Source organism: Macrotis lagotis, chromosome 6 (genome assembly GCF_037893015.1).
Source record: "Macrotis lagotis isolate mMagLag1 chromosome 6, bilby.v1.9.chrom.fasta, whole genome shotgun sequence".
Lineage (NCBI taxonomy): Eukaryota > Metazoa > Chordata > Mammalia > Peramelemorphia > Peramelidae > Macrotis > Macrotis lagotis.
In genome coordinates this window covers 32,860,265-32,885,986 of record NC_133663.1, presented here as the reverse complement: position 1 = coordinate 32,885,986, position 25,722 = coordinate 32,860,265, and the positions used below count along the sequence as shown (strand labels likewise).

General features: G+C 42.7%; 1 protein-coding gene across 1 annotated transcript in view; it reads right to left on the bottom strand.

Moving 5' to 3' along the window:
- The window catches only part of FNDC3B (fibronectin type III domain containing 3B), a 351,337-nt gene that overhangs the window by 24,504 nt on the left and 301,111 nt on the right, over positions 1 to 25,722 (bottom strand). The window contains exons 20-23 of the mRNA XM_074190931.1: positions 22,993 to 23,106; positions 22,033 to 22,182; positions 16,929 to 17,209; positions 9,974 to 10,186 (exon numbers count right to left, since the gene is read on the bottom strand). Coding sequence (XP_074047032.1) covers positions 9,974 to 10,186; positions 16,929 to 17,209; positions 22,033 to 22,182; positions 22,993 to 23,106 — 758 coding nt within the window. The remainder of the gene's footprint in view (positions 1 to 9,973; positions 10,187 to 16,928; positions 17,210 to 22,032; positions 22,183 to 22,992; positions 23,107 to 25,722) is intronic.

Here is a 25,722-nt window from a genome sequence, read left to right as displayed (position 1 = left end):
AGTGCAATAGAAACAGCATTATTGGCTCTGGCTCTGGGTTCAAATCTCACCCAATATTTACTGCCTCCTTCTATGTTACACCGGCAAAATCATGTTGCTTTCTCTTGGCCTAAGTGTCTTCGTTTCCAAAGGCAGGGGGTTGGATGAGGTGGGCTTGAAAGTCCCATCTGGCTAACTCTACATATATCTTCCATGTCTAAAGTATAAAATGTTGGCATGATAATCTGAATTTTCTTTCTCCCCTGGAAGTCTCCATGAGGAAGGCAGCTCAGATTTCATCAACCCCATTTTTACAGAAGAAGAAACAGAGGCAGAAAAACACCATTTTTGGGAGAATTCTTCCTTTACACCACGTCTAGACCTTCCTCTCAGAAATCTGAACCCATTGCTTCTAGCTTTGTCCTCCAGGAAGAATAAATCTATTCCCTCTACCATGAGAGGAATCTTCAAATACCTAGAAAGAGCTGCCATTTTCTAACACGGCATCCTCTTTTCTCCAGTTCCATTGTCTGGTCTCCCAGTGGTATCATCTCTTAGCCCTTCACCTACTCTTTGGGTAAGGAAAGTCCTTCCTAACTGGGCAGCCCATTGTACTCTTCATGTGGTCTGACCGGGTGGGAAATCTCCTTCAGCTTGAGACTACTCTTGATGAGAAGCCAACATAGGGACAGGCCAAGCTGACCTGGATGGGCTTTGATGTTAAATTATAACTTCTGCCAGTCACCCAGCTCCTTTCCTATGTACTTGGCCAACTAATTAGCCAGAAACTGGGAAGACACTCATTGAAAAAGAAAGCCACGACAGGGTTCTTCTCGAAGTCGAGAATTAAGATTACATCCAAGTCACACCTGGATCTTGAACCTGGGCCTTCCTCCCCTCCCCTCCCCTCTTCTTCCTCTGTACTATTTCACCTAATGATCTCACCCACTCCGATGGATCCAATGATCCTCTCATCCCTTGGCTGATGACTCTTGGGATGTCTTTATCCAACTCGACCTCCACTCTTCAACTGCCTATGAGACATCTCAAGCTAGATGTCTTGGCATATTCCAAATTAAATCGATGCCCTTTCCCTTTCCCTTCCTGGTTCTGAACTTCTCCACTTTTGTTGAGGAGACCGCCATGCTCCTAGTCACCCTCCCCGTTTCCACCTTCTGGCTTCAAGTTCCGACTAGAATCCCACCTTCCATGAGATATCTTTCTTAATCCCTTAATTTCTTAATTAAAAGCATGTTAGTGATTTTCCTCTATTGATGACCTACCCTTTATTCTGCCTCTATCTCGGCATATTCTGTGAAGGACTTAAGAGCAGGGCCTGTCTTTTGCCCTTCTGCATACAGTAGGTGCTTAATAAAAGCTAACTGACTGACACAAAAGGTGTCTCATAAATGCTCACATTTCCCCCCACTGTACTAGACTGATAAGTCATCTGACAGGAGATGCTTGTGCATGCTTCTGACACAATAATTTAATGAATTTCCAGGAGTTTCACTTGGGGGTGGGTGGTGATGGTAGAAGACTTTAAACTTCTTTCCCATTGCTTAGGTTTGGTAAATGAGACTTTTATCTATAAAAGGGATTTAATTCCAGAAAAGAAAAGCAGACGGCTTAGAAAAAGAAGAAAGGATCAGGAGAGCCCGTTGGTTTTTGTGTTCCCCACCTTGCTGGGATTTGGGGTAGGACAATTTCTGCTCCCACTAACGGCGGCTGTCCAACTTTCTAACCATAGGTTGTAATGAAAAAGGCAAATGCCGAGTCTTTCAAAAACATGTTTGATCCTGCCACGAACCCGCAGCTGTTAATAACATAATAAGGCTCAATTGGTTTGTTTTTAGCTCAATTTTCCATTTCTCTGTTTTTCTGGTCCTAGGGATGATTTTCAGAATGTAGAGAGAATGGGTGGTTTGTTTCTGGGAGTACTTTGCCAGAGATTGACTTCGGGCTCACAGGTGGGGCCTCGGGAAAGGAGAATGTCTCTAAATCAGAAAACAGAGATAAGTGGTCCAACCAAGGGACACGGAGTCCTGGCTTTCCTGTGAAAGATGCAATCATTTGGAGACACCTGGGGTAGAGTGGGGCACTGCTACCCCTGCCCACCATGCCTCCTATTGAATCAAAGAGTGCAAGTTGTGCCTGCTGGGCCAGGGACACTCTACAAGAAGCTCATTTGGTTTTTCTGCTGGACTGAATAGGCCGCTAATGCTTTTTTTGTTGTTCAGACTGTTTTTCTGATTGAAAACAAACAATACTTAAATTTTGTAGCTAACAGAATATTAGGGTAAAATGGGGATATAGGAGAAAGTTGTTGTCGGTTTATGTTTCTATTGTTACTTTATTCTTAAAGGTCCTAGCACAAAAAAAGCAGACTTATTTATCTTTGAAAAACTAGAGACCCTTCAGTTCACATCAATAGTCAGTCCATCAATAATCATCTATTTGGTGCTGGGGTATTGGAGACACAAAGGGTAAGAACAATAGGAACAATGGAGGCTCCTCGCCAAGAGCACACTTCCTAGAGGGGAGAAAACATGATGTAACACATAGAGGCGATCAAAGGGACTCTTCTTTGGGAAGTCTCTAGAATATGATTATTTTAAATTTTCCTGAGCTACAGATCCCTTTGGTCATTTGGTGAAAATTTAGAGACTTTTTTTTTTTTTTTTTTTTTTTTTTTGCAAGGCAAATGGAGTTAAGTGGCTTGCCCAAGGCCACACAGCTAGGTGATTATTAAGTGTCTGAGGTCGGATTTGAACTCAGGTCTTCCCGACTCCAGGGCCGGTGCTTTATCCACTGCACCATCTGGCTGCCCCCAGAGACTCTTTCTTAGGAGGTTTTTAAATGTTTAAACATAAAATATGTTAGGAAAAAATCATTACAAAGGAAACCAATTATCCTGAACCCGGGTTAAGAAGGGGTGGGTTCAAGCGCCATCTCTGCTCCCCTAGATCGGCAAAATGAAGGGTTTGGATCTGAAGGCCTTAGGGTCCTTTTGGTCTTGAACACTGTCTTTTTGGAATGTCAGGAATCGATTCTTCAGGCTTCACAGTCTGCCAAGTCATACTTTTGGGTCAAAAGCAGACAATAAGGAATGATGTGGCATTTCCCTACCCGTCAGCCTAATTCAGATGGAACAGAGGCAGAAGGGAGGGAGCCATCTCTCAAGATTCAAATTCTTCTCCTCTTTGGGATCCAACCTCAGTCCTTCCTATTAGAATCATGTGGCCTTGGGAAGAGACCTACCTAGACCCTTTGGGGCGGCTATTTTCCTTCCTGAAACTTCCCTTGTCTTTCTGTTGTATACATTTTGTATGCACTGGATATGTCTCCATAGGATTGTAAGTTCTATGGGGGTAGGAATGGTAACTTTGGTCTTTGTAACCCCAGAGCCTAGCAGGTGTTAGTGGAGAGAGAGCTCTGGGCCTTTCATAGCATCCAGGTTCAAATCTCAACTCTGGTGTTCACCATGTGATCTCAGGAAAATCATGGCCCCAAATTCTGGACTCTGGGGCTCCCTCTCAACAATAAATTCTGATGATTGTTAATCCACTTAATTTAAATACATTATAATACAACTATTATTAATATTAGTTACTAGGGAGCAGCTAGGTAGCACAGTGGCGCTGGCCCTGGAGTCAGCAGGACCTGAGTTCAAATCTGAATTCAGACACCTAATAATGACCTAGCTGTGTGGCCTTGGGCAAGCCACTTGATCCCATTGTCTTAAATAAATTAAAAAAATATTATCTAATAGATTATATTTATGCCCATTAACTGCTTTTATTTTTTATTTATTTATTTTTTAGGTTTTTTTGCAAGGCAAATGGGGTTAAGCGGCTTGCCCAAGGCCACACAGCTAGGTAATCATTAAGTGTCTGAGACTGGATTTGAACCCAGGTCCTCCTGACTCCAGGGCCGGTGCTTTATCCACTATGCCACCTAGCCACCCTAACTGCTTTTATTAACTCTTACAGCTTGTGTGTATGTGAGGGAGGTTGGGGTGCAGAAATTATTAAGATGAAGAAATTGTGTTACATGAAGATAAAAATGGCAGAATCCAAAAGACTCAAATCCAGGTCTTTGGACTTCAGTATTAGTATTCTTCCCCTCCATTAGAGTCTACCCCAAACAATATCATTATTTCAATATCCAAGAAAATGCACATTTAATGATTATTTATATCAGAGCATTTATGCTATTTATTCAAGAAAGTTTTTGCCAATTCAACATACTGAAACACACAGAAACTAAGAATCTATTCAATGCTTATTATGGATCAGATGTGCTAAGCAATGGGGGCATAAGGCCAAAAATCACAGAAGGGAAAAGCTTTCCAAAATTCTGTCCCCAGCCAGCATCATTCTCTGCCACCTTTGGCAAATCACTTGGTGTCTGTTTCTGGGTATCGTTAGGGGACCAGTCCTAAGTCCCAACATTTATACAAAATACTCAGAGTGGAGTTATATCTGTCTGTCTGTGTCTGCCTCTCTCTCTCTCTCTCTCACACACACACACACACACACACACACACGCACACACACATATAAACATATACATGCACAGTATTCTCTTTCCTTCTCCTCTCCCCCTTCCCTTTCTCTCTGTCTCTCTATCTCCCTGTCTCTGTCTCTCCCCCCACCCCCAGATAACTTGGCTGTCTCAGGGAAAGCATCACAACATTAGCCTGAAATGAATAGAGAGTGACGGTGGACCAGCTTGCTCTGCTAATTCCCCCCCGTGCTCACCCCCAAATTGGATGGCGAGTTGTTTTTTTTAATGTGGACGGTCTGACTCAGCCTGCACGGCACAGATTAGCTCTAAATGCATTCCTGGAACCCGAGCTGCCCCAGCCCCTGCGCCAGATGCAATTATCGGGGAACATGGACTCCTCAAGGTCAACCCAGAGTCAGCAACAACTCACATTCTGTTACCGGGGGCCAACATGCCCGGCCCCGAGACTCACCGGAGAGGTGTGAGCCAAGCCCATGGGTCCGCTGCCCCTGGCCTGAGGCTGACACCAAAGTAGAGAAATATTTATCTCATTTTTTACTACTGGTTCTCATTGTACACTCAGGAATTAAAGCGGTTTAAGCCTTATGCTGCCATGTCTGCTGAGGAGAATTCAATAAATCTCTGTCCTGCCAAACTGAACATCATCTAGATGGAGATTCTGGGCTGGGGGGGAAGCTTTGAGTCTTAAGGACACGGTGGCCAATGACTTATTTCATGAAGAGAAAGAGACAGGGAAGAAGTGAGGAGGAAGGAAAGGGAGGAAAAGAGAGAGATAAAGAAGAAAGGGAGAGAGAGAGAGAGAGAAGAGGAAAGAGCCAGGAGATAGAAAGGAGGAGGAAAAGAAGATGAGAAAATAAGGGGGGGAAGAGAGAGAGGAGATAGAGACAAGGGAGGGGAAGAGAAGAAAGATGGAGGGGGGATGAAGAGAAGAAAGATGAGAGCAAGGGGAGGGAGAGGGGGAAGATAGACAAAGAAAAAGAGAAAGAGGCAGAGAGAGAGTTGGGTTTGTGTCTACGCACTTAGCTGATGCTTGTCAATCAACACTAATGTAAAAGAAGGCCAGATCTGGAGCCAGAGGGTGCGAATTCAAGTTCTTATACTGTCCCCCTAAATAGAAAGGTCAGATGACATCAAAAGTCCTTCCAACTCCAAATGACAGCGGGCACCATCCTGACTGAAGCTCCATGGCTATGGCTTCCTTCCTGTACGTTTACAAACTATACCTTTAAAATATGTTCTGAAGTTGTGCCAACTATATGGAAATGTGTTCTGCACGACTAAATATCTATAACTTGTTGTTGGGCAGCAGGATGGCACAGTGGGTAGAGCACTGGCTTTGAAGTCAAGAGGACCTGAGTTCAAATCTGGTCTTAAGAGACTTGTCACTAGCAGTGTGACCTCGCATCCAGGGCCATCTCCAGTTGTCCTGATCCATATCTGGTCACTGGACCCAGATGACTGGAGGAAAAAGTGAGGCTGGTGACCTGGCACCGCCCCCCCTCCCCGATGTCATGATCTTCAAGAACACAGGACAACCATCATCATCATCATGTATAACTTGTGTCAAATTCCTTGCTTCTCAATGAGGAGTGGAGAGAAGGGAGGGAGAGAATTTGGAACTCAAAATTTCAAGGAAAAAAAAATCTTAAAATTGTTTTTAAGTGAAAATTAAGTTGTGTCAAAGTTCAGAGTAGTAGGTTGCATCCCCTGTATTATTTCACTCAACTTTCTGAATGACATATTGTTATCTCCATTTTGTAGATGAGCAAACCGAAGCTCGATGTGCCTATGAATCCATGCAATAGTCATCAGAGGAGGACTTGGACTCAGGTCTTCCCAGGAAGACAAGGGCAACACCTGTTCCTTCTCTTCACTATTTCCCTCCCACATTCCTTCTGAACTTTCTTTGTGGGAGGTAGCTATACTCTTAAAAATAAGCAAAACCCAAACAAAACCCCAAAGACTGGTCAAACTCCAATCTCTGAATGTCTTTAGGGTCACAGACCAAAAGGGTGATTAGTGACTCGAGGAAAGATAGTCCCTCAAAACTGCTGGGCTCATTGAGCGGTTCAACAGTGTTGTTTTCCAAAAAGGAACATTGCTCTTCTCCCCTCCTGTCCTTTGAAGATGCTTCCTATGAGAAGAGCCGAGCTGTCTAATTATAAAAGAGAGAACACACCAGCTAATCAGCTAAAGCCAGTGAGAAAAAAACACTATATTTCCCTAAAGAAAAGCCGCCTTCAAATGGCATTCCTAATTAAATGACAGACCACTGAAGGAATGCTCTAGTCTTTGGTCTGTCTCAGTGAGATATGGATAGATGGGAACTTAATTAAAAAAAAATTCCAAGCCATCTATAGCCACCATGTCTTACATTGGTTCTCCCATCATGGCAGCACTTCATATTTTTTTTTTTTTAGGTTTTTACAAGGGAAATGGGGTTAAGTGACTTGCCCAAGGCCACACAGCTAGGTAATTATTAAGTGCCTGAGACCGGATTTGAACCCAGGTACTCCTGACTCCAGGGCCGGTGCTTTATCCTAGCCGCCCCTGGCAGCACTTCATTTCACATGTGTCTTGTTCCCTGGACTATGGACGTGAGTCATTTCCTTCCCTCCCCCTCAGGGAATGGGACTCGGTGATGGATGGTGGTAATGACTCAAAATGGCAGTGAACTAGCCCATTTTTGTAAGGTGGGTTCACCCCATCTCCATAGGTTTGGTGGACCAGTTCATGTGTGGAGAGTAGTGACTGCACAATAGTATCAAAAAACAATTTCACAGCCAAGAACTTTTTTGGTCTACTTATTCACATTTGTCTTTGCTTCCCATGAGAAGAGTTTCCATAGGATGGAGGGCAGTTTTGGCAGCACCTTTGGGGTACACTCAAAAGTTCTTTCTTTGGACCTCGGTGGACTTTTTAGTCATCCCTGACTCTTAGTGACCCCCTTCGGGGTTTTGTGGAAAAGATCCTGGATGGTGTGCCATTTCCTTCTCCAGTGGGTTTAGGGTCCACCAAATAGGAAGATCTCACTGGTTGGGGATTTAACGGATATTAGATTGCTTTGACATTGACATGAGTGTCTCTTCTCCCGTTTTTGTAAAAGGAAGGAAAGGAAAGGGAGGGGGAGCAGAAGGGAGGGAAGGGAAAAGGTCATGAGGGGCCGCATGAATACATTATTATTTAATTTACTGAAATGATTGCTCCCTTTTGTAAGCCAGCAAATATTTCATGTAACAGATTGGGATTTGATGGGCTTCTAGTCCCAAGCTGGTAAAATGGCTTGTTCTTTCAATTCAAGATACCATGAAAGGTCATTTGCCAACTCACTTGTCTTTCTAAGTTCTCATCATATCAAATTCAATGGAACTTATTCTATATATAGAATGAAAATTTATTAAATTATACATTCTCATCACTTTAATAACCTTCTGAGTTTATCTACAAATGTAATTTTTAAAAGAGACGAATTTGGATTGCGGCTTGTGATATTATAAAAAATGCCATCCCTCATGTAAGGTTGTTTTTTTTAATTTCCCTTAAAATTCTACTAAGTTATTGATTTAAAAGGGAGACAGCTTCAGTTTTTATTTGCAGAGAGCACGTCTTAACTGTGAAATTTTTTTGTTTTCTTCAGCAACAGTCACAAGGGACAGCAGAATTTAAAATAGCTCAGGAAAATCCATGAGACATAACTAATTTTAAATAATGACTTATTTTGTAGCATTTCAGCCCTCAGGGTCAAATCTGATATTTGGAACTATTCTCATACCACGTCCAAATTGCCTGGGCAAGGATTATGACTTGTCTCATGAAAAAGAATAGATGAAAAATCCACTGACTTTCCCCATATATATATTTGCTTTGGACTATATTGAGATAGCAAAAGGGTTGTTTTGGGACAACCCTTTGGTCTAGTTTTGTCCTTTGGGATTATGGAGAAGAAAAGTGAACGACAGTGTTTGAGTCAAGTCTTCTGATCACCTCCTGGTGAGCATATTCGAACTCAGAACCAGGAAAAGGATATTTAATGGATTTTTGGTTCACTGTCATTGTTCTTTCTTCCCTTCCTATGGAAGGAGCAGAAGTAAACTTTCCAGGCTGAGTCAAAGGCAGGAAGATGTGTATAGTTTTGGTGTCTAATTGTATAATAAATATTTTTGGCCTTTACAAAGACATACAAAGACAGACAGATCCACACCATCAAACCCCAAAGAGGTGGGATGAACTCACCATACAAAACCATGTAAAAATGGGCTAGCCATCACCATTTCAAGTCACCACCACCACCACCATCCATCTATTGGGGGGGGAGGGAGATGACTCATGTAGGTAAGTGCCACCATGATGGGAGAACCAATGTAAGCCTTGGTGGTTGTAGAGGGCTTGGGATTTTTTAAAAGAATTATTTAAGGCAATGGGGTAAGTGACTTGCCCATGGTCACATAGCTAAGCAATTATTAAGTGTCTGCAGTTGGATTTGAACTCAGGTCCTCCTGACTCCAGGGCTGGTGCTCTATCCACTGTGCCACTTCGCTGCCCCTAGGGATTTTTTAAAAATAAATTAATATCTATCCAAGTTTCATTGAGACAGACCAAAGGATAGGGTGTTCCTTCTTCTGTCATTTAATTAGGAATCGCCATTTGAAGGCAGATTTTCTTTAGAAAAATAGTGTTCTTTCTGACTGACTTTAGCTGATTGGCCTGTGTGTTTTCTTTGAGGGCAGAGACTATTTTATCCTTGTGTTATGCCACTAACTAGCAGTGTCAGAGCACAGTAGATTTTAAACAAATGTTTGCTGATCAACTAAAAGTGATTTTCTGTTAGGTTACAGGTCTCTCTTTCTTGCAATAGGATTAATCTTTAAACAGATTCTCTTTTCTCTTCTCAAAGGACCCCAACTTATCTCATGATGTGGTGGGCCCATGGCCTGCTGTCAGGGGACAAACAGAATGGTCTGCAAGGATGCTTCAGACTGAAATAAGGTAGTATCGCAAATGAGCAATGAAACAAAATAAGAGCTATTGTTTGGTACTTTTTTGTTTTGGTGTCTTAGAGACCAAATAAGAGAATGAGGCGGGGAAGGGATGAAAACCCAGCCTGGCCAACTGTGGTCAGAAGAAACGAACTTAGGTTTTCTCTGAAGGAGAGAGTGAAGCTGGCGATCTAGCGTAGCACCCCATCCTTGGTGGGTTTGTCATGGTGCCACCTCCCTGACAACACAGTCTTCTTCAAGAACGAAGGACAAACAACACTCTCTAGGGCAGTATATGTGAGCACACTCACCCAGATTAGAGAGGAAACGTTACGGAGGAAAACAGCCGGCCCCTGGCTAGAACGGGCACGTGAAGACTGCTCAAGATGAAGCGTCAAGTGCCCCAGCGGCTCTCCACCTCTCGAGAGCAAACCTAATAGGCAAAGCTATCCTTCTGGTCACTGCCTGGAGCTCGTGCTCCTGCTCACCTCTTGTTTCGATCTTCCAGCTGAAGCGTGTACACCATGTCGTCGGCCGTGTGGGCTTTGGAGTTGCTATCTCCCCACTTGAGCTTCAGGCTCTGTGGCCCCGCTGCCGCGCACTCTAACCGGGGAGGGGAGGGCGGTAAGGGCCTCGTTTTGGCCTTAATGGAGTGACTAAATGGTCCAGCCCCAATGTCATTGACAGCCTGAATTCTGATCCTGGAGGGGAGAAATAAAAACAAATTAAAATGAAATCAGGTAAGGTAAGTGAGATGCTCTGAGAGCTCTAAACAGGTTTTTTTTTCATACTCAAAACATTTCTGTTGATATTTTTTAAATGTCTGGGTAATTTAGAGAATGGTGGGATTCTCTCCACTTGGATTGCCTAAAGGTTTGTCTGTAAGATGTCTTCAGTTCAGATAGCTCAAGGAAGCTTCCTGAAGGCCAATTACATTGGTGGCCACTACCACAGGCCCCAGTCTACCATTTGGAAAGACCCCTGGACCTGAAGTCCCTACTCATGTAACCCATTCCCTTTCTAGGAGGATCCAGAGAGGGGACAAGACCACATGGGGAGCAAGAGGCAGAGCCAAAATTTGAACACAGGTTCCCTGACTCTCCAATGTTTGTTCTGTTGTACCCCACATGTTCATTTTTTATTTCAGGCTTGAAAAACATGTTCCCTCATAAGCCTGGAAGGCAGGGAGCAGGTGACCTAATTTTTAAATCAGACAAAACCAAATTTCATTTCAATCTCAAGATTCAGGCACAAATAGAAGAGGAGGTGATGAGTCAAAGGAAAAGTAGAAAACCCAAAACAAGCCAAACCAAATCCCTCTAAACCTTTCTCTTAGCTATAAAAAATAACTGGGTAGGGGTCAACTTCTGCAGACAGGGTGCTGCACAAGAGAAGATATACGCATTTTAAGAGCTCCTTCTCCTGCTGGAAACCAGCCAGCTTGATTTCTGTTCAGAACATGGGAAACTACCGTGTTTGGGCCACTCTCTGGTAACCTCATGCATCGAGGTGGTGGTGTCCCTTGGAGCTGCACTGCCCAGGAAAACAACTCTGTTGGCAAATGACCTTGAGGCTGGGGGACTCAAGGGGATGTTCTCATCCTTCCTGCCAGATCGAATGCATTCTCCCTTCCATTATCGCTAGTATTTTTTGTGAATTCCTCATTTAATAAGGGGGGGGGGGGGAGGCGCAGGAGTCATCTGCCAAAACAACAGGAACAACGACTACAAGGTTTTGTCCAGAGGAAAGGGTCTGGTGACGGGAGAGGAGGAGGGCCCTTGTGAACTCCAACTGAGCAACATGTTTGGGAAACCTATTTAAATGATAAATGCTATCCTTATTGGTGTTCTTTTAAATAATAATCCAAGAGGCGGATTTCTGGGTATACAGTGGCAGACTTGAGAGTTCACAAGATCTGGGGGCTAACTCAGCAGGGGAGGGACCCTGGGCAACTCCCTTCATCTGTGTCTTCCTCAGTTTCCTCATCTGTTAAATGGGGAGACCACCAGATAGGATAATATATGCAAAGTACACTGCACACCTTAAAATGCCACAATAAATGTGAGCTATTTTTATTAAAAGTCTGGATTCAGTTTTAAGTAATTAAATAGTCCTTAAGCAACTAATTATGGGTCAAGCATTAGCACTGGACAATGAGGATCCATAGATTCAGAGGGGGGAAAAATAGGAACAAGTCCTGCCCCTCAAGGAGCTTACATTCTGATGAATTTAAAATTAATATCTAGCCTATGGACTGGAACATAAATCTCTAAACAACAGCCAATAAATGGCATATGATAAAGAACAGTGGAAAAGCCCATTCTGAAGGGTCTCAGACTACTCAGATTCAACAGTTTCAGTTGCAACCCATGCCCTTTCTGAAGGGGGGGGTCTACCATACCCATATCTGTGAAGCTGCCAACATTTTCTTGGGGGAAGGCATAGAAAATGGTAATTAATCTGCGTGGACAAGAAACTGAATCTGGACAATATGCACCATGACACCATGCATGACATCATTTAATCTCAGAGAAGCAGGAACCCCCTTTGGAAGGATCGCCCCTCTTCCAGAGTTTGCCGATATCTCCCCAGCTCTGCACTTGCCCACATTTAACAAGGGTCCCTTCTTGTTTTTTCGGTACAAATGGCAGCTAAGAAGGGTGGGAGCCCAGGAAACAATTCTGACCCCAGAGCCTTTCTAGTGGTATGACCACAGACAAGTCACTTCATCCTGTTTTCCTCAGTTTCCTCATCTGTAAGATGAGCTGGAGAAGGAAATGGAAAACCACTCCAGGATCTCTTCCCAGAAAATTCCAAATGGAGTCACAAAGACAATGGATACCACTGAAAGATGACTGAACAAGAGTCAGTTCTACGCTCCTAGCAGCTAAGACAGAGCTTGCTTTCCTTGGTGGCCTTAATCAGCCCTTTGTCAACATTGCTGACATCACCGTATTTGTCCTCATTCTGAATCACGCCTGGCCTCAAGTCTGCAAAGGAAGGAATCTCGGGGTTCTCTGCTCCTGCACCAAAACACTGAGTCATCTTCCTCCCCTCACCCCTTCCCCCACCAAGGCCAGTCCCTTTATTCAGCACCTATTATGCGTTAGGCTCTCTCTGCTTGCCAGATCAATAAGGAAGATAGCTTTATGCTAACACTGATGGTTTGTGTTAGACTGCAAAGGCATGGTTCCCGGGTCTAGTACCCCAGAGGGGTCAACCGAGAATACAATAGGAAGGGTCTTCCTGGGTTGCTTCTTTTTAATATGTATTCACTGTGGACCCAAACTCAGAAAACCACACACTATCCTCAAGAGAATAAAGCCAGGAAAAAGATAACTTGGAATGCAACATATATTTTTTTAAGTTTCTTTTTCTTTTTTTTGCAAGGCAGTGGGGTTAACTGACTTGCCCAAGGGCACACCACTAGGCAATTATTAAATGTCTGAGGCCGGATTTGAACTCAGGTCCTCCTGACTTCAGGAATGACACCTAGTTGCCCCATTAAATGCAGCTTCTTTAAAAAAAAATACAACTTGCTATAATGGGATCAGACCTGTCGTTTTTTTCAAAATTCACTAATTACATTCATCCAGATTCAAATACACGTTTCAAAACCAAGTAGAAATGACTTGGATTATCCTGATTTAGATGACTTGTGTAGCTATTGGGATGGGGTTGTGGTCTCCCCATGAGGAGGATGGTGAGGTGTCATCCTGAGCCATGTCTAACAGGTGCTGCCTCTGAAGCATTAGGGAAAAGGATTGTCCAGATGTTCTAACTGGCCATTCGTTCCATGTGGAGTTTGAGCTCTGGATTACTCACTTTCTGCGAAATGTGCCCATCAGCCGGAAGTAGTCCATTTCACCTCACTTAAACGGTTTTGGACCTAATGTCCTAACAAAACCCACTGGTTGGCTCTCCTTTATTTATTTATTTTTCAGGGAAAGTCACTTCAACAAAGAATTCCCTGGAGGAGGCAGCAGTTTGTTTGTGAAATTGTCTCTTCAGATTCCTTGGAAATATTATTTACTGTCTCTATGATGCCATAGGTTAAAAAAAAGTTATTGATTGGTCCAAATAGGGGATGAGTCATTTAGCTCCATCATGATAAAATATGGCCTCGGTGACTTTACTTGATGAGGAAAGTCATTGTGTAGGATTTACGGTGAAGTAATTGCCAGTGAGAAATCATCCAATGTTAAGTCCATACAACATGGATTATAATTATGAAATATAACCAAGTACACTACACAAAATTAGACAGACATTCCCCAAATAAATTAAGTTAAGGGATAGGAACAAAGAGTTCAAAAGCAGATTTGCAAAATATTTGTACTTATATTCATCTATAGTCAAATCACTAATAGTAAGAGAAATGCAAATCAAAATAACTCTGCAAAGCAGCAAAGATGACTAAAAATGGCTGGGGGTTGTGGGAAGATAGGCAAACTAATACACTGTTGGTGTAGCTGTGAAGTGGAGCAATCATTTGGGGAATTATGCAAATAAAGTGACTCAAATGACCACACCCTTTGGATCCCAGAATCAATAAGTAAATATATCTAGATACCAAAAATCTTTAGAGCAGCACTTTTTAAAGCAACTTTTATAGCAGCACTTTTGTAACCAAGGCGATGCCCATTGATTGGGGATGGCTAAATAAATTCTGGCACAGGAATGCAATATGACAGCACTCTAGGAGATGATGAATATGATGATGATCTACATGCATGAACTGAGGCAGAGGAAAGCCAGCAGGGATAAGAGACCAACACTCACAACTATCTCAACAATGTCAAAGGAAAGAACAATGGCCCATTGAAAAATCAAAACTGACTTTTAAAGCTCAAATTTGAGTTCAATGAAGAGAGATGAGAGGAGATGCCCTATCTTCCCCCTTCAGGGATTTTTTTGCATATATCATTAACTTGTTCTGACTTTATTTCCCTCTTTAAAGAATACTATTTGTCATGGGATGGCTCTCTGGGAGAACCTGGGAATAATGATGATGACATAAAAAAACTGATATTAATAAAACCATTAAAAAAAAAGATTGGAATTCAGGTCTTCCTGACTCCAGGTCCCCTGTACCAACTAGCTGCTTTTAAGTGAGTGCATCTTTAATTGACCTGAATTGCTTCCTTAAGTAAAATCTCAAACTATAGTTTCCTAATCAGTTACTATTACAAAGATCCAAACAAGATAAGGTTCTATTTTAGTTGGAGTCTTTGAGTTCTGATTGTGTTAAAACTTAAAAAAATAATATTCGCATTGATCAGGCCCTAACATTTTAGACCCTAGAATTTCTCCTATCTGGAGAAGCAACTTGACTTCAAGGAATTCCTCAAATGGCCAGTAAGAAGACAGGAAAAAAATAAGCTATTTGTTTTCTCTAAGGATTCCACAGTCCACTCTAACCCCAACTGAATGAGGGTACTGTGGGAGTAAATCAGCTTAGGCAAGAAGCTCTTTGAGAAGCTGAGCAAAGAAACAGCCAATAAAAATAAAATCTCTGTTCCTCTACCTCTGCATGCCCAAGACTTTTCTGAGTTAGAAGATTATAAGCATCCAGACTGTTCTTAAAAATATGTGTAATAATTCTGCAAAAGAAAATTTCTGCTACTCCATACAGGATGACATAAAACTTGATTATCAATGATCAAATTCCCTTTTCCATTTATCTCTCAATCTATTTATCCACCCATTTATCTATCCGTCTCTCTAGCCATTCTCAACAACCCTTCCCTCTATCCATTCACTCAACTATCTACCTCCCCATCCATCCACCCTTCCATCCACCCTTCTATCTATCCATTTCTCTGGCTATCCTTATCAACCCTTCTCTCTATCCATCTACTCAATCATCTATCTCCCCATACACCTATCCTTCCATCCACCATCTAACTATACATCTCTCTAGCCATTCTTATTAACCCTTCCTCCATTCAATCACCTATCTCCCCATCCATCCATTCCTCTATCCATCCTTCCTTCCATCCACCCATCTCTCTCTCTCTCTCTCTCTCTCTCTCTCTCTCTCTCTCTCTCTCTCTCTCTCTCTCTCTCTCTCTCTCCTGCCCTCAGGAAGTTCTCAGTCTGATGGTGGGGAAGAGCTTGGAAACTTACTGGAAGCTTCAATGTGATTCGTGGCACATTTGCTATGAGACCAGACTCATAGCCTTTCCCTCTAGAAATAGTAAACAGCCTTGGTTATTTTAAATTCAGCTCTAAGATGAAAAATGACCACATTTTAAATTGGCATCCTGGGTGGTCTCCAGCAGATTTCAAATACCCTGAAAAAGGCCACTGGCGATGTCTGAGGGTGCCAATTGTGAGGGAAATTGTTTTAATAATAGTCATAAATCATTTGGGAAAAGCACCCCCCATAGGATCTGACTGATCTCCCCCAGTTTAAAAAAACAACAACCCACCCTTCCTTCCACTATGGGTGATGCTAAAGAGGCTAATCTTGTTCATGGCAATGCAGAGGAAGAATAAACTCAGTATGAGAAAAATAGGAAACAGCTGAAGATTAAAAGGCAAAACAGCCACCTCCCAACAGGCTCTTTATCTGAAGCCTTTGCCTAAAATGCACCCCTGCCTGCCCCGTATTTTCGCCTAGAACATCATGAACTATTCATTTATACTTTTACCAATTTCTGGAGGAAAGAAGAGGACACAGTTAAGAAGTGCCTTTGACCAAAATTACATCTTTATCTACTGAAATACTAAATTTGTATGTGGCCATAATCACTGTAATTGTGTTCCTGAACCAATCATGAACCAGAATTTGGGTTGAGACACCCAACCCCCTCCTAGTTCTGTGCAGGTTACTCTTAAATAAGAATGACCGATTAACTATTGATTCATCAGTAAGGACTCTTGGCAGGTTTGCTTTTGAACTGAGGTACAAGACACAGGAAAAGATATTCCCTGTGAAGAAAAGACTTCTCTAATGCAGATCTTTTAATAAATAATTAAAAGCTAGCTCAATTATCTGTAAGGTGTTCCACCAGCACAGAGCAAACAATTTCTTGGTCCTGGGATCTCACTGGCGTAGGGGATTCAACAGTCCCTCCCAATGCAGGTGAGCATCTTCTCTGAAATAAAGAGAATCATCCAGACAAGTGGTTCTCAAAATATTCCTGAAATCAGGATTTTTTAATGATAATACTAAGATGTTTTATCTATCTGGTGCAGAAAATAATAGCATTTAAGCACAGGTTCTTAATTTTTAGGAGTCTGAAGGGGATTTGGAGCAAGGAGAGGCTGATGAGGGCATCAAACCCAAGTCTTCCTGACTATGGAGCCAGATCTCTACCTTCTTTGCCATATGGCCGCTGATTTCTTAACATTCAAAATTCACCCAAAGTTAACTTTAGAGCTTGCACTGCAAGTGCTGGTATCTCAGAAAAATCTGATTTCCTGGTTTCTACTCACCGATAGGAGGTTTCTGGAAGGAGGTTCTTAATAACATAGCTTGTGGCATCAGTCACCGTGATGGTACTATCTCCCAGATCGATGTTGTAAGCAATGATCTCTGATCCATTATTGCAAGGCTCTTCCCAGGTGAGGACAAGGCACACTGAAGGGGAGGTTGGGTAGGCACCGGGGGTCTCTTCCTCCAGGACATAGAGAGTGGAGACAGCATCTGGAGCTGATGCTGGTGTCCGACAGGATACAAGGTCACTGTAGGGACCGGCTCCCGCCTGATTACTGGCCTGGAAATTTAAACAAAGATGATGGTTGCTGTGGTCATTATGAAAAAACAAATCACTCACTCTGAAAATAAGAAGACCTGGATTCAAACATCATTCTGGGTGATGAGTCCTTGGATGAACTTAGGAATGCCAATCTCAACAGGTCTTGGTATCCTCATCTACAAAATGGGGGTGTTGGACTACAAGGTTTCTAAAGTTCTTTTTGGAGTTCTCTACTTCTTGTCATCCATTCCCTGATTGATGGACAATTCCTTTGTTCCTAAGTCTTTGCTTGGAAGGGTCTCAGCTGACATTTTTATAATGGGTACCAAGCTACATGTTTCACAAATATTATCTTAATTGATCAATTTATCTATTTATTATCAATACCTTAGGATGTAGGCATGATTATTCTTCTCATCTTACAAATAAGGGAATTACAAAGTGAGTTTTCCAGTGCTGTCTGAATTCTATCATTATTTACAAATTGCCTTGTATTTTGGATGATGGGATTTGGGGTGGAAGGGTAGAATCCTTTATCCCAATTTCCCCATTTCTGTCATGAGGCAAACTGGAGAGAAGTGAATTTATTTATAGCTCAAGAAATAAAAAGACCAAATGTCTTCAAACCAGCAAAAGCATTCTCTTTCAAGACCGTTATGAGGCACACTTCTCAGAGATGCTCCATCCACCAGTTGGCCAGCTCTTTGAAGAGCATCATTCCTTCAGCCGAAGGGGTTGGCGGGCCTGGACCAGCCAGGCAACCCTCACAGGAGGGGAAATAAAGCAAAGGAAACCTCCAGAAAGTCTCTGAAATGTTACTGCTTTGGGTGGGCCAGGTTACCACATTTGAAAACATTGCCCAACACCGCATCCAGGGAAACAGGGCTTCTGGGAAGCCCGGCCCCAGAGCTATTATTAGCTGTTGGTTCCATTCTGGGATGCAAATGGAACAAACATGAATATGAACCGTCACTAAATACCATACAAAAGTGGAGGAGGCTCTGTCATGGGAGGGCTGCTGACCCCTTGTTGGGTCCATTAGTATAGTTGGGGTTAGACAAGGCGGACACTGGTTCCTTGCAAGTTAGATTCTAGAATTCCTCTCTCTCTTTAAAAAACAACTAAAAAACCTAGTATTTTATTCTTATTTTTGAGAATGAAATAAGAATGCAACTTGGTGAATAAGATGCCATAAAAACTGACCCCTCAAAGAGTTTGCAATCTCTTTGGGAAAATAATAGTTCCAGAGCTTTGTAAAGCAAAACAGATTGCAAATAAAGACAGGCTAATTCTAGAGGGGAGGGGGAGTCACTAACCATTAGGGAAACCAAGTAAGGGTTGAGTAGGAACCCTTGGAGCTGAGCCTTGAGCTCAGAAATCCTGGAGGTGGGGGAGGAGCTGGGGCTAGGGATGTTAAGAATGGGAGGGGGCTGTACAAGGCTAGAAAGACCCTGGACCTTCTGAAGGATCCTTCCAAAGCCTGCGCATCCCCGGCAAATATGGAAATACACGTTGAACAACTTCTCTTGTAAAATGAGATCACATTGCTTGGCTTCTCCATTGGGGAGGGGAGAGGAGGAAGAAGAGAATTTGGAACCAAAAAAAAATATTAAAGACATAATAAAGTTATTGGAATTAAAAATAGGATAAAACTGGGTGGAATGGTGGGATCCTGATCTAGGACTCAGAAGACAAGTGGGCTCAGTCATCCATTGGGTCACTTTCGATTTCAATGACAGCTGTGAAGTCGGGGCACCAGATAGGAAGACTTAGAAGAGTCCAATATTTCTTGCCTACGCTTCTTTTGTCAATGTGTGTGTGTGTGTGGGGGGACCCAGTGGAAAGAGTACTGGATCTGGTCTTGGGAAATGTAGGTTCACATTCTGACTGTTTCAATTCAACAAACGGTTATTAATTAAATACTTAATTTTAAATTAAATGTACTAATGAATTAGGTGCTTTAATTAAGTATCTACTGGTACTGTGCCAGGGACTGGGGATTCAGACAAGAACTAAACTGTCCCCGTCCTCAAGGAACGACTGTTTACTACCTGTTGCCATGGAAGTGACACAACCTCAAACACCCAAAGATTCTACTTGCATTTTAAAATTTAGGGGAATAATTTAACTTTTCATCTGCAACCCAGAGGTTTCTTGAGGACAAATAAGCAAGACCACATCAAAGTGTCTTTGGACCCCTGGATGAAAAGCCTATTAAAAGAAATCGATTAAGATCGTATACTTTGACTCTAGATGACACAGGAAGTTTTTTGACCCTTGAGAAGAACATTAAATATTTAAAAGAACCATTGAATTTAATGTTGTTCTGTATTGTCAAATGGAATATGTTGTGATTAGGTGTCATGTCTGTTTTCAATATAATTTTAGTCACAAACTCATTCAGGAAAACCTTTTTTCCTAATGATGACTCATCTCTTCTGGTCCAAGTCCCCTTGTTAGGGCAAGGGGAAACCCTAATTTTACAAGACTTCTTTAGGTATGTGTTCAGGACTGAGCAGGGGGATGACCCCTAACATGGGCAGAAATGCCCGGGGAACCTGTAAAGACTGGAGGTAATGCACCCCTCGCTCTCACACACAACAGCAATGACTTGATATTCATTCAAGTTTTGCTGCTTCCTGATTGATGATGTTCCCATGTGGCCCACCCCTTCTAGGTGGTCTCCCTGCACGGGGCTCTTCATCCCTGGTCCTCATATTGCCATCCGCCTGTCCTGAGAGGTGAATACATCTTCTGCTACCATTCATCTGAGGCCATCTGCAGCTGCTTTGGAGGTTGTCTTCCCTGGCCCCTCTACACATATATGCTTCTGGCACTATTGTCAAGTTAATACCTCTATTGCTCCTGGGGGGAAAAAAAACCTAGATCCCTTCTGCAGATTCTTTAGGCCTCCAAGAAGGACCACACATCTGGTCCATGGTCTTTGTGACCATGACTCACTACCACCATCTGGTGGCAACTGTCACCCATATATGGCACATATACACATATACATAATTTTTGATACTTATTTGATTATATTTCATTTATTTGTTTGTTTGTTTATTTATGTTAGTTAGGAGTGTTTACTAAATGGGACTTTTTAATCCCATAAAGGGTTGAAGATTTCAAATTAGAACATCAGAGTCAAAAATATCACTCATTTACTTATACATCTAATAGCCTCTACAATCGAGACCCCAAACTAACAAACAAAAAGGCTTCTATACCAATATGGGAGGAGATATGGAGCTAGAGGCCCAGGGTTTAAGGAAATAGGTCATCTGGAAGTCCCTTGACTGCATGAGGCTTCTATTTGCTCCTTTGTAATATGAGGGGGTTGGATGGAAGGACCCAAGGTCCCTTCCAGTCCTATATCCAAGATGCCACAAAGCGGCCCCCAAGCCCAGCAGCCTTGGAGACGGAAGCCACCCACATAGCCGGACCATGGGGCCATCTGAAGGCTCTGTGGTACAGAGGAGGTGCCATCTGGTTTCAAGGGAGTGGGTTCCCACTGATGAAGTCACAGGTCTTATCACCTCCTAGCAGGGAAAGACCCTCGACTTGATCTGGGAGAATGTCTGAATACCTCTCTCTGAAGCGTCAGCTCCAGGGATAGATGGGGAAGCTCCTCGAAGGCAGGGGTGGTCATCCTTTGTTTACTTTCAGATCCAGAACACAGACTAGATGCTGAATAAAAGGTTACCTGTGGAGGGGCAGCTGGGAAGGAAGTTGCTGCTACCTGAAAGGGCACCTGGTGCCTAGTGCAACTTATAACCATCTCCATGGCCTCTGAGGCCATCCTATGATATCATCTCACATGGCATCGTGCCAGCATTGGAGCCTGTAAAGGTGGAGGTTCAAATATTGCCTCTTGTGCATTCAGGTTGGGTGACTCTGCCGCGGCTTTAGCCTTGGGTTGCTATGGACTCCGCTCGAAGGCCTTGGTCTCAGAGTAGGTACCCCGGTGCAAAGGGGTTTCTTTACCTGGGAGCTTCCGCAAGCAAGGAAGTCACCAATCACAGACAGAAACCAAAGTGATGCAGATAAAAATGGCCCTGAATCCTCGAGAAAAGGTTCAAACACATTTAGTTCTCTCTGGGGAATTCATTTTAACAATGAAAAATGGGGAATATCAACTAAGGTCAGTGATGGTACTCAAGTGTCAACTCTAGTTCTATGGAAATCGTCTCTCTTCTTGCAGACACCACATACAGAGGGGTGACTATGCTCAGGTGGAATCTCTGTTGTCTCTGACGCAGACCGTCAATAAGTTACCTGGCCTCCCTGGACCTTAGTTCCTTCACACACAGAACATAAAATGCCTCTACTACTTATCCCCTGGAGTCCACTCTCAGGTGATTAGGCTATATGGCACAGCACGGCATTAATCTATAATTCACCATCGTAGAGACAGCACCAGGCTGGAGTCAGGAAGACTCCTCCCCAGGGCTTCAAAGCCAGTCTCAGACCCTAGCTGGGGGACCCTGCGAAAGTCACTTAACTCCATCTGCCTCTGTTTACTCCAAGGACTTGCTATTTTAAGTTATTGTTTGTTGATGAGCTATTTTTTTCAGATGTGTAAGAACCTTTATGGTCCCTTTTAGGGCTTTCCCGGCAAAGATACTGGAGTGGTCTGCCATCTCCTTCTCCAGTTCGTTTTACAGTGGCAGACACTGAGGCACACAGGGTGGTGCAGTTAGTAAGTCCCTGAGGTCAGATTGGAACTCAGCTCCTTGTGGTTCCATCTACACAGGAACTTGAATAAATGCTTCCTCCCATTCCCTTTACTTCCCCCAGGCTCTCTGCCTAGGGAAGCAGCCCATTCTTTAAGGACTCACCTGTAGTCTACAGCAATAATGTGCAGCAGGCAACAATTCCTTCATTTCAAAACTGGTCTCCGTCCCATGATACACAGGTTCGAGGGATTCTTCATCCTCTCCCCATTCCAATCGATACTCGGAGATGTCCGCACCAGAGACTTCGGGGCTCTGGAAGAGAGAAGATTTCATTTACAATAAATCCTTCTTTCGTTTATACAGTAGACTGGATAAATCAAACATGGGGTAAAGGGACGGAGGGAGGGGGCACTTTTTGGCTCCCTGATTTTATTTGGGACTCCTATGAAAAGCAAACAAACAAAAAACCTGACCCATCCAGGGTCTTGTAACTCTTAGGCTCAGTTTAAAGAGAATTCAGGTCTGAAGATGAGAGGAGGCAGATCATATGATAAAACTATGGAATAAACCCGAGATAACTCAACAGGGAGGAGGATCTTCAGGCTCCCAGGAGTCAGTAGCAACGATAAGTCCAATAATTCCATATTAGATGGCCACCCCCCTCCCCACCATTCTCTTCTCTTTCCATGGCTGCTTCGGACATTTTGAAGAAATTAAAATGTGCAATCTTGTTTTTCTGAACACAGAGTCCCACAAAAAGTGTTTAATAAATGCATTTTGATTGACTTGAAGGTACTGCTTCATTGGACAAATTGCTGATAAATTAAAAAATTAATTAAAAAGGAGGAGAGTAATTCTCTGGATTTTTGAATAGACAAAAAGCAATTAGAACTTGAAATAATCTTAGAAACTGGCAAGAAGCTTCTTAAAGATTTCAGGATATAGTGAACAATAAATCATAGGAGAATTGAGGGTGATTTACCAAAGGTCACACAGCCAGTCATGGTAAGGAGTGAAATTTGAACCTCATCTTGCCAAGGTCTCAATGAGCCATGACTGGGGGCGTTGTGGGGATGGCAACATAGAAAACAGAATATCAGCTGCAACGGGGTCTTGACTTACCTCCCAACTTACTAGGACCCCTGAATCAGGGGTAAAGGAAATACAAGGTGCTCGGCATTGCCCCGGGGGCCCGGCTGCGGTGGTAATTTCTGATGCTTCGGAATAAGGCCCATACTAGAAGAAGAAGCACAGCCATATCACACGTGTCAATGTAAATACTGGCAGGTCTGGAGGCATTGCTCTCCAGACATAGGAAAGAGAAATCTGGATTACATCAAAATCGTAGGACAAAAGGTACACCTGCAAAAGTGGGCAGGGAGCCGATGGTATCTTCAAGGACCTACTTGCAACATCCTTGCAAGTAAAGGATTATAAAGAAAAAATGTTTTTGGGAATGACCAAGACCTGTGGATCCACTTGGATTTGGTCTATTTGGTCCAAATTCAGAAGGGAGTCAAAATGCAATTTCAGACTTCTGGCCAGAGGTCACTGGCAATGCAAAAATTACTTAGGGAAAAATAGTCATTGATCTGGGTCATCCTAAACTGGCTTGCCTCTGACTCCCCCTCTTTTCTAGGGCGCTCCCCCGGCTGACTCTCTGGAAGGTGGTCAGCGCAAGAGGCAGCTAGGAAAGAGGAGGTCAAAGAAGAATACTGAGGAACAATCTCCATCCCAGAAGACAAAGAGTGGACAGGAGGGAGGCAGAGAGGGAAGAGAGCTCTGAAGAATCTTTGAGTTTTCACAGTGAGAAGGCAGCAACGTCTCCCTTCAGAAGGAAAGGAAACCCCAGGGGAAAAAAATGTCAAGACTCTACTGGAGAAATCACAATGCCCATAGCAACAGAGCCTATTAAAACAATACTCCTTTGTGGGGGTCTACTACTCTTCTTTATTGGAAACAATGACATGGATCATCCCTTAGAAGCACGCAGCGAGAAGGTGACGTCCACTCTCCTCTTGTTAAATCTAAGGTCGAACGTCCACCTATCTAGATAATTTCAATGCTAGCCAGTGGCAGACTGACGCCAGGAGACTTCCCCAGCAGGGTGCCAGTTTATCTTGACCCATGCGTGTCCACCTCTCTGATATATTTTGGAAGCTCCAATAAGCACACTTGAGGAAACATTTCTGACGTCGTTCCTTAACCCAATCTCAGAAAAGTAGCCCAGTTTAAATTTCAAATGGAGCTAAAACAACTGAATGACACATTCGCTTTTCAGCTGGCCATTTGGCTCAAAAAATCTGCTTTAATATTCCTCAGAGGATGCCAATTTAAAATAAACACAGACACTCATGGATATTCAATTTTTAATGAATACGAAAATTCTCAGAAATCGAATTCTGGGTATTTCCAATTTCAAAACTAATACCCACAGAGATATTCTGCAGTACTGTGTCCATTTTCTGAATTATTTAAAGTTCTATATTATTGCAATGGTTTGCAGTGACCCTCTTGCTCAGGGCAGCTAACCATCGGCAATTTAACGTAGTTCTTGGGAATAAGAACCATCCATTTAGTCAGAAGATGAGCAATACTTTGAATTGGTGACTGCACTGCTGAGACACTTATCTTTTAAAACAACATGAGCAATGTCAATAGAAAATCCATTAGGGGGTTAACAAAATTTGTTCCAATGTTTTCAAAAATGGGGCAATCTACTCTCCGAGCATCTATAATATCGGACGCTCTTGCAAACACAACTGGCTAGGAGAACAAGAGATTCAGATTCTTCAGAAAATGGCCACACTGCAAATAGGTGGCCAAGTCCCAATTCTCCAGAGACTGATCAAACTGTAAAAACATTAACTTGGCCTTTCACTCCTCCAGATTCTTGTTTGTGCTGATTGTGAAGATGTCAAATTAGTGGCTAAATACTACCAATCACAAAGAGCAGAAATAATTTTTTTTTTAAATAATGCATCTAAAGGTCTAAAGGGAAACGATATTATTAAGAAGGAGCCAGTGCCTTTGGGGACTTGTACGATCTGTATGGTTGCCCACAAGAAGGGGCTCCATTCCTGGTCCCACCACTATTCTAGATTGGCATCTTTACTCTCATGTCTTGGTTGTCTTTCCAAAAGGGAAAAAAAAAAGTTAATCTTAGCTACAGGAATCAGGTGAGGGTCTTAACCCCAATCTCTGACTTTTCAATATGGTGAGAAGATTGGAATGTTCTTCAAGAGTTTTGGTAAATTGTCTTGGGGCGAGGGAATCATTTGTTGAAATTACTGAAAAACATAGGGCACAGCTATGGACAGAACATCAATTCCAGAGTCAGAAGGATCTGAGTTTAAATCCGGCTTCAGGCACTTAATAATTTACCTTAGCTGTGTGACTTGGGTAAGTCACTTAACCCCATTGCCTTAAATAAAATTAAAAAAAAAATTAAAAAAATAAGTTCTCTAATTGCATTGTTAGGTTTTTGGCCTGATTTTTCCAGAACACGTGAGAATTCAGCCAAGGAGACTCAAGGCCATATTTAGGAAACGTGTTTGTAGGTATAATAATGTTTAACTGTCACTGGTCTTCATACGAGTATGATTCAAGACTTATTAAGTTTCCAGGATTATAAGATGCTCTCAGAAGACCTAGACCCTGAAGATGGCCCCAGGCCATCTGCTCTAACCTTCACATTTAGTGAAGAAGTTGAGACCCAAGAAGGTTAGGTGACTTGCTCAAGGCCACAGAGCACACGACTCAACTTCAACAATAGCGGCTAGGAAATAGCAGAGATGTTATTTACTCATTTATTTATTTTACTTTCCTAAAGGCCGTTGAGTCATTTCAGGC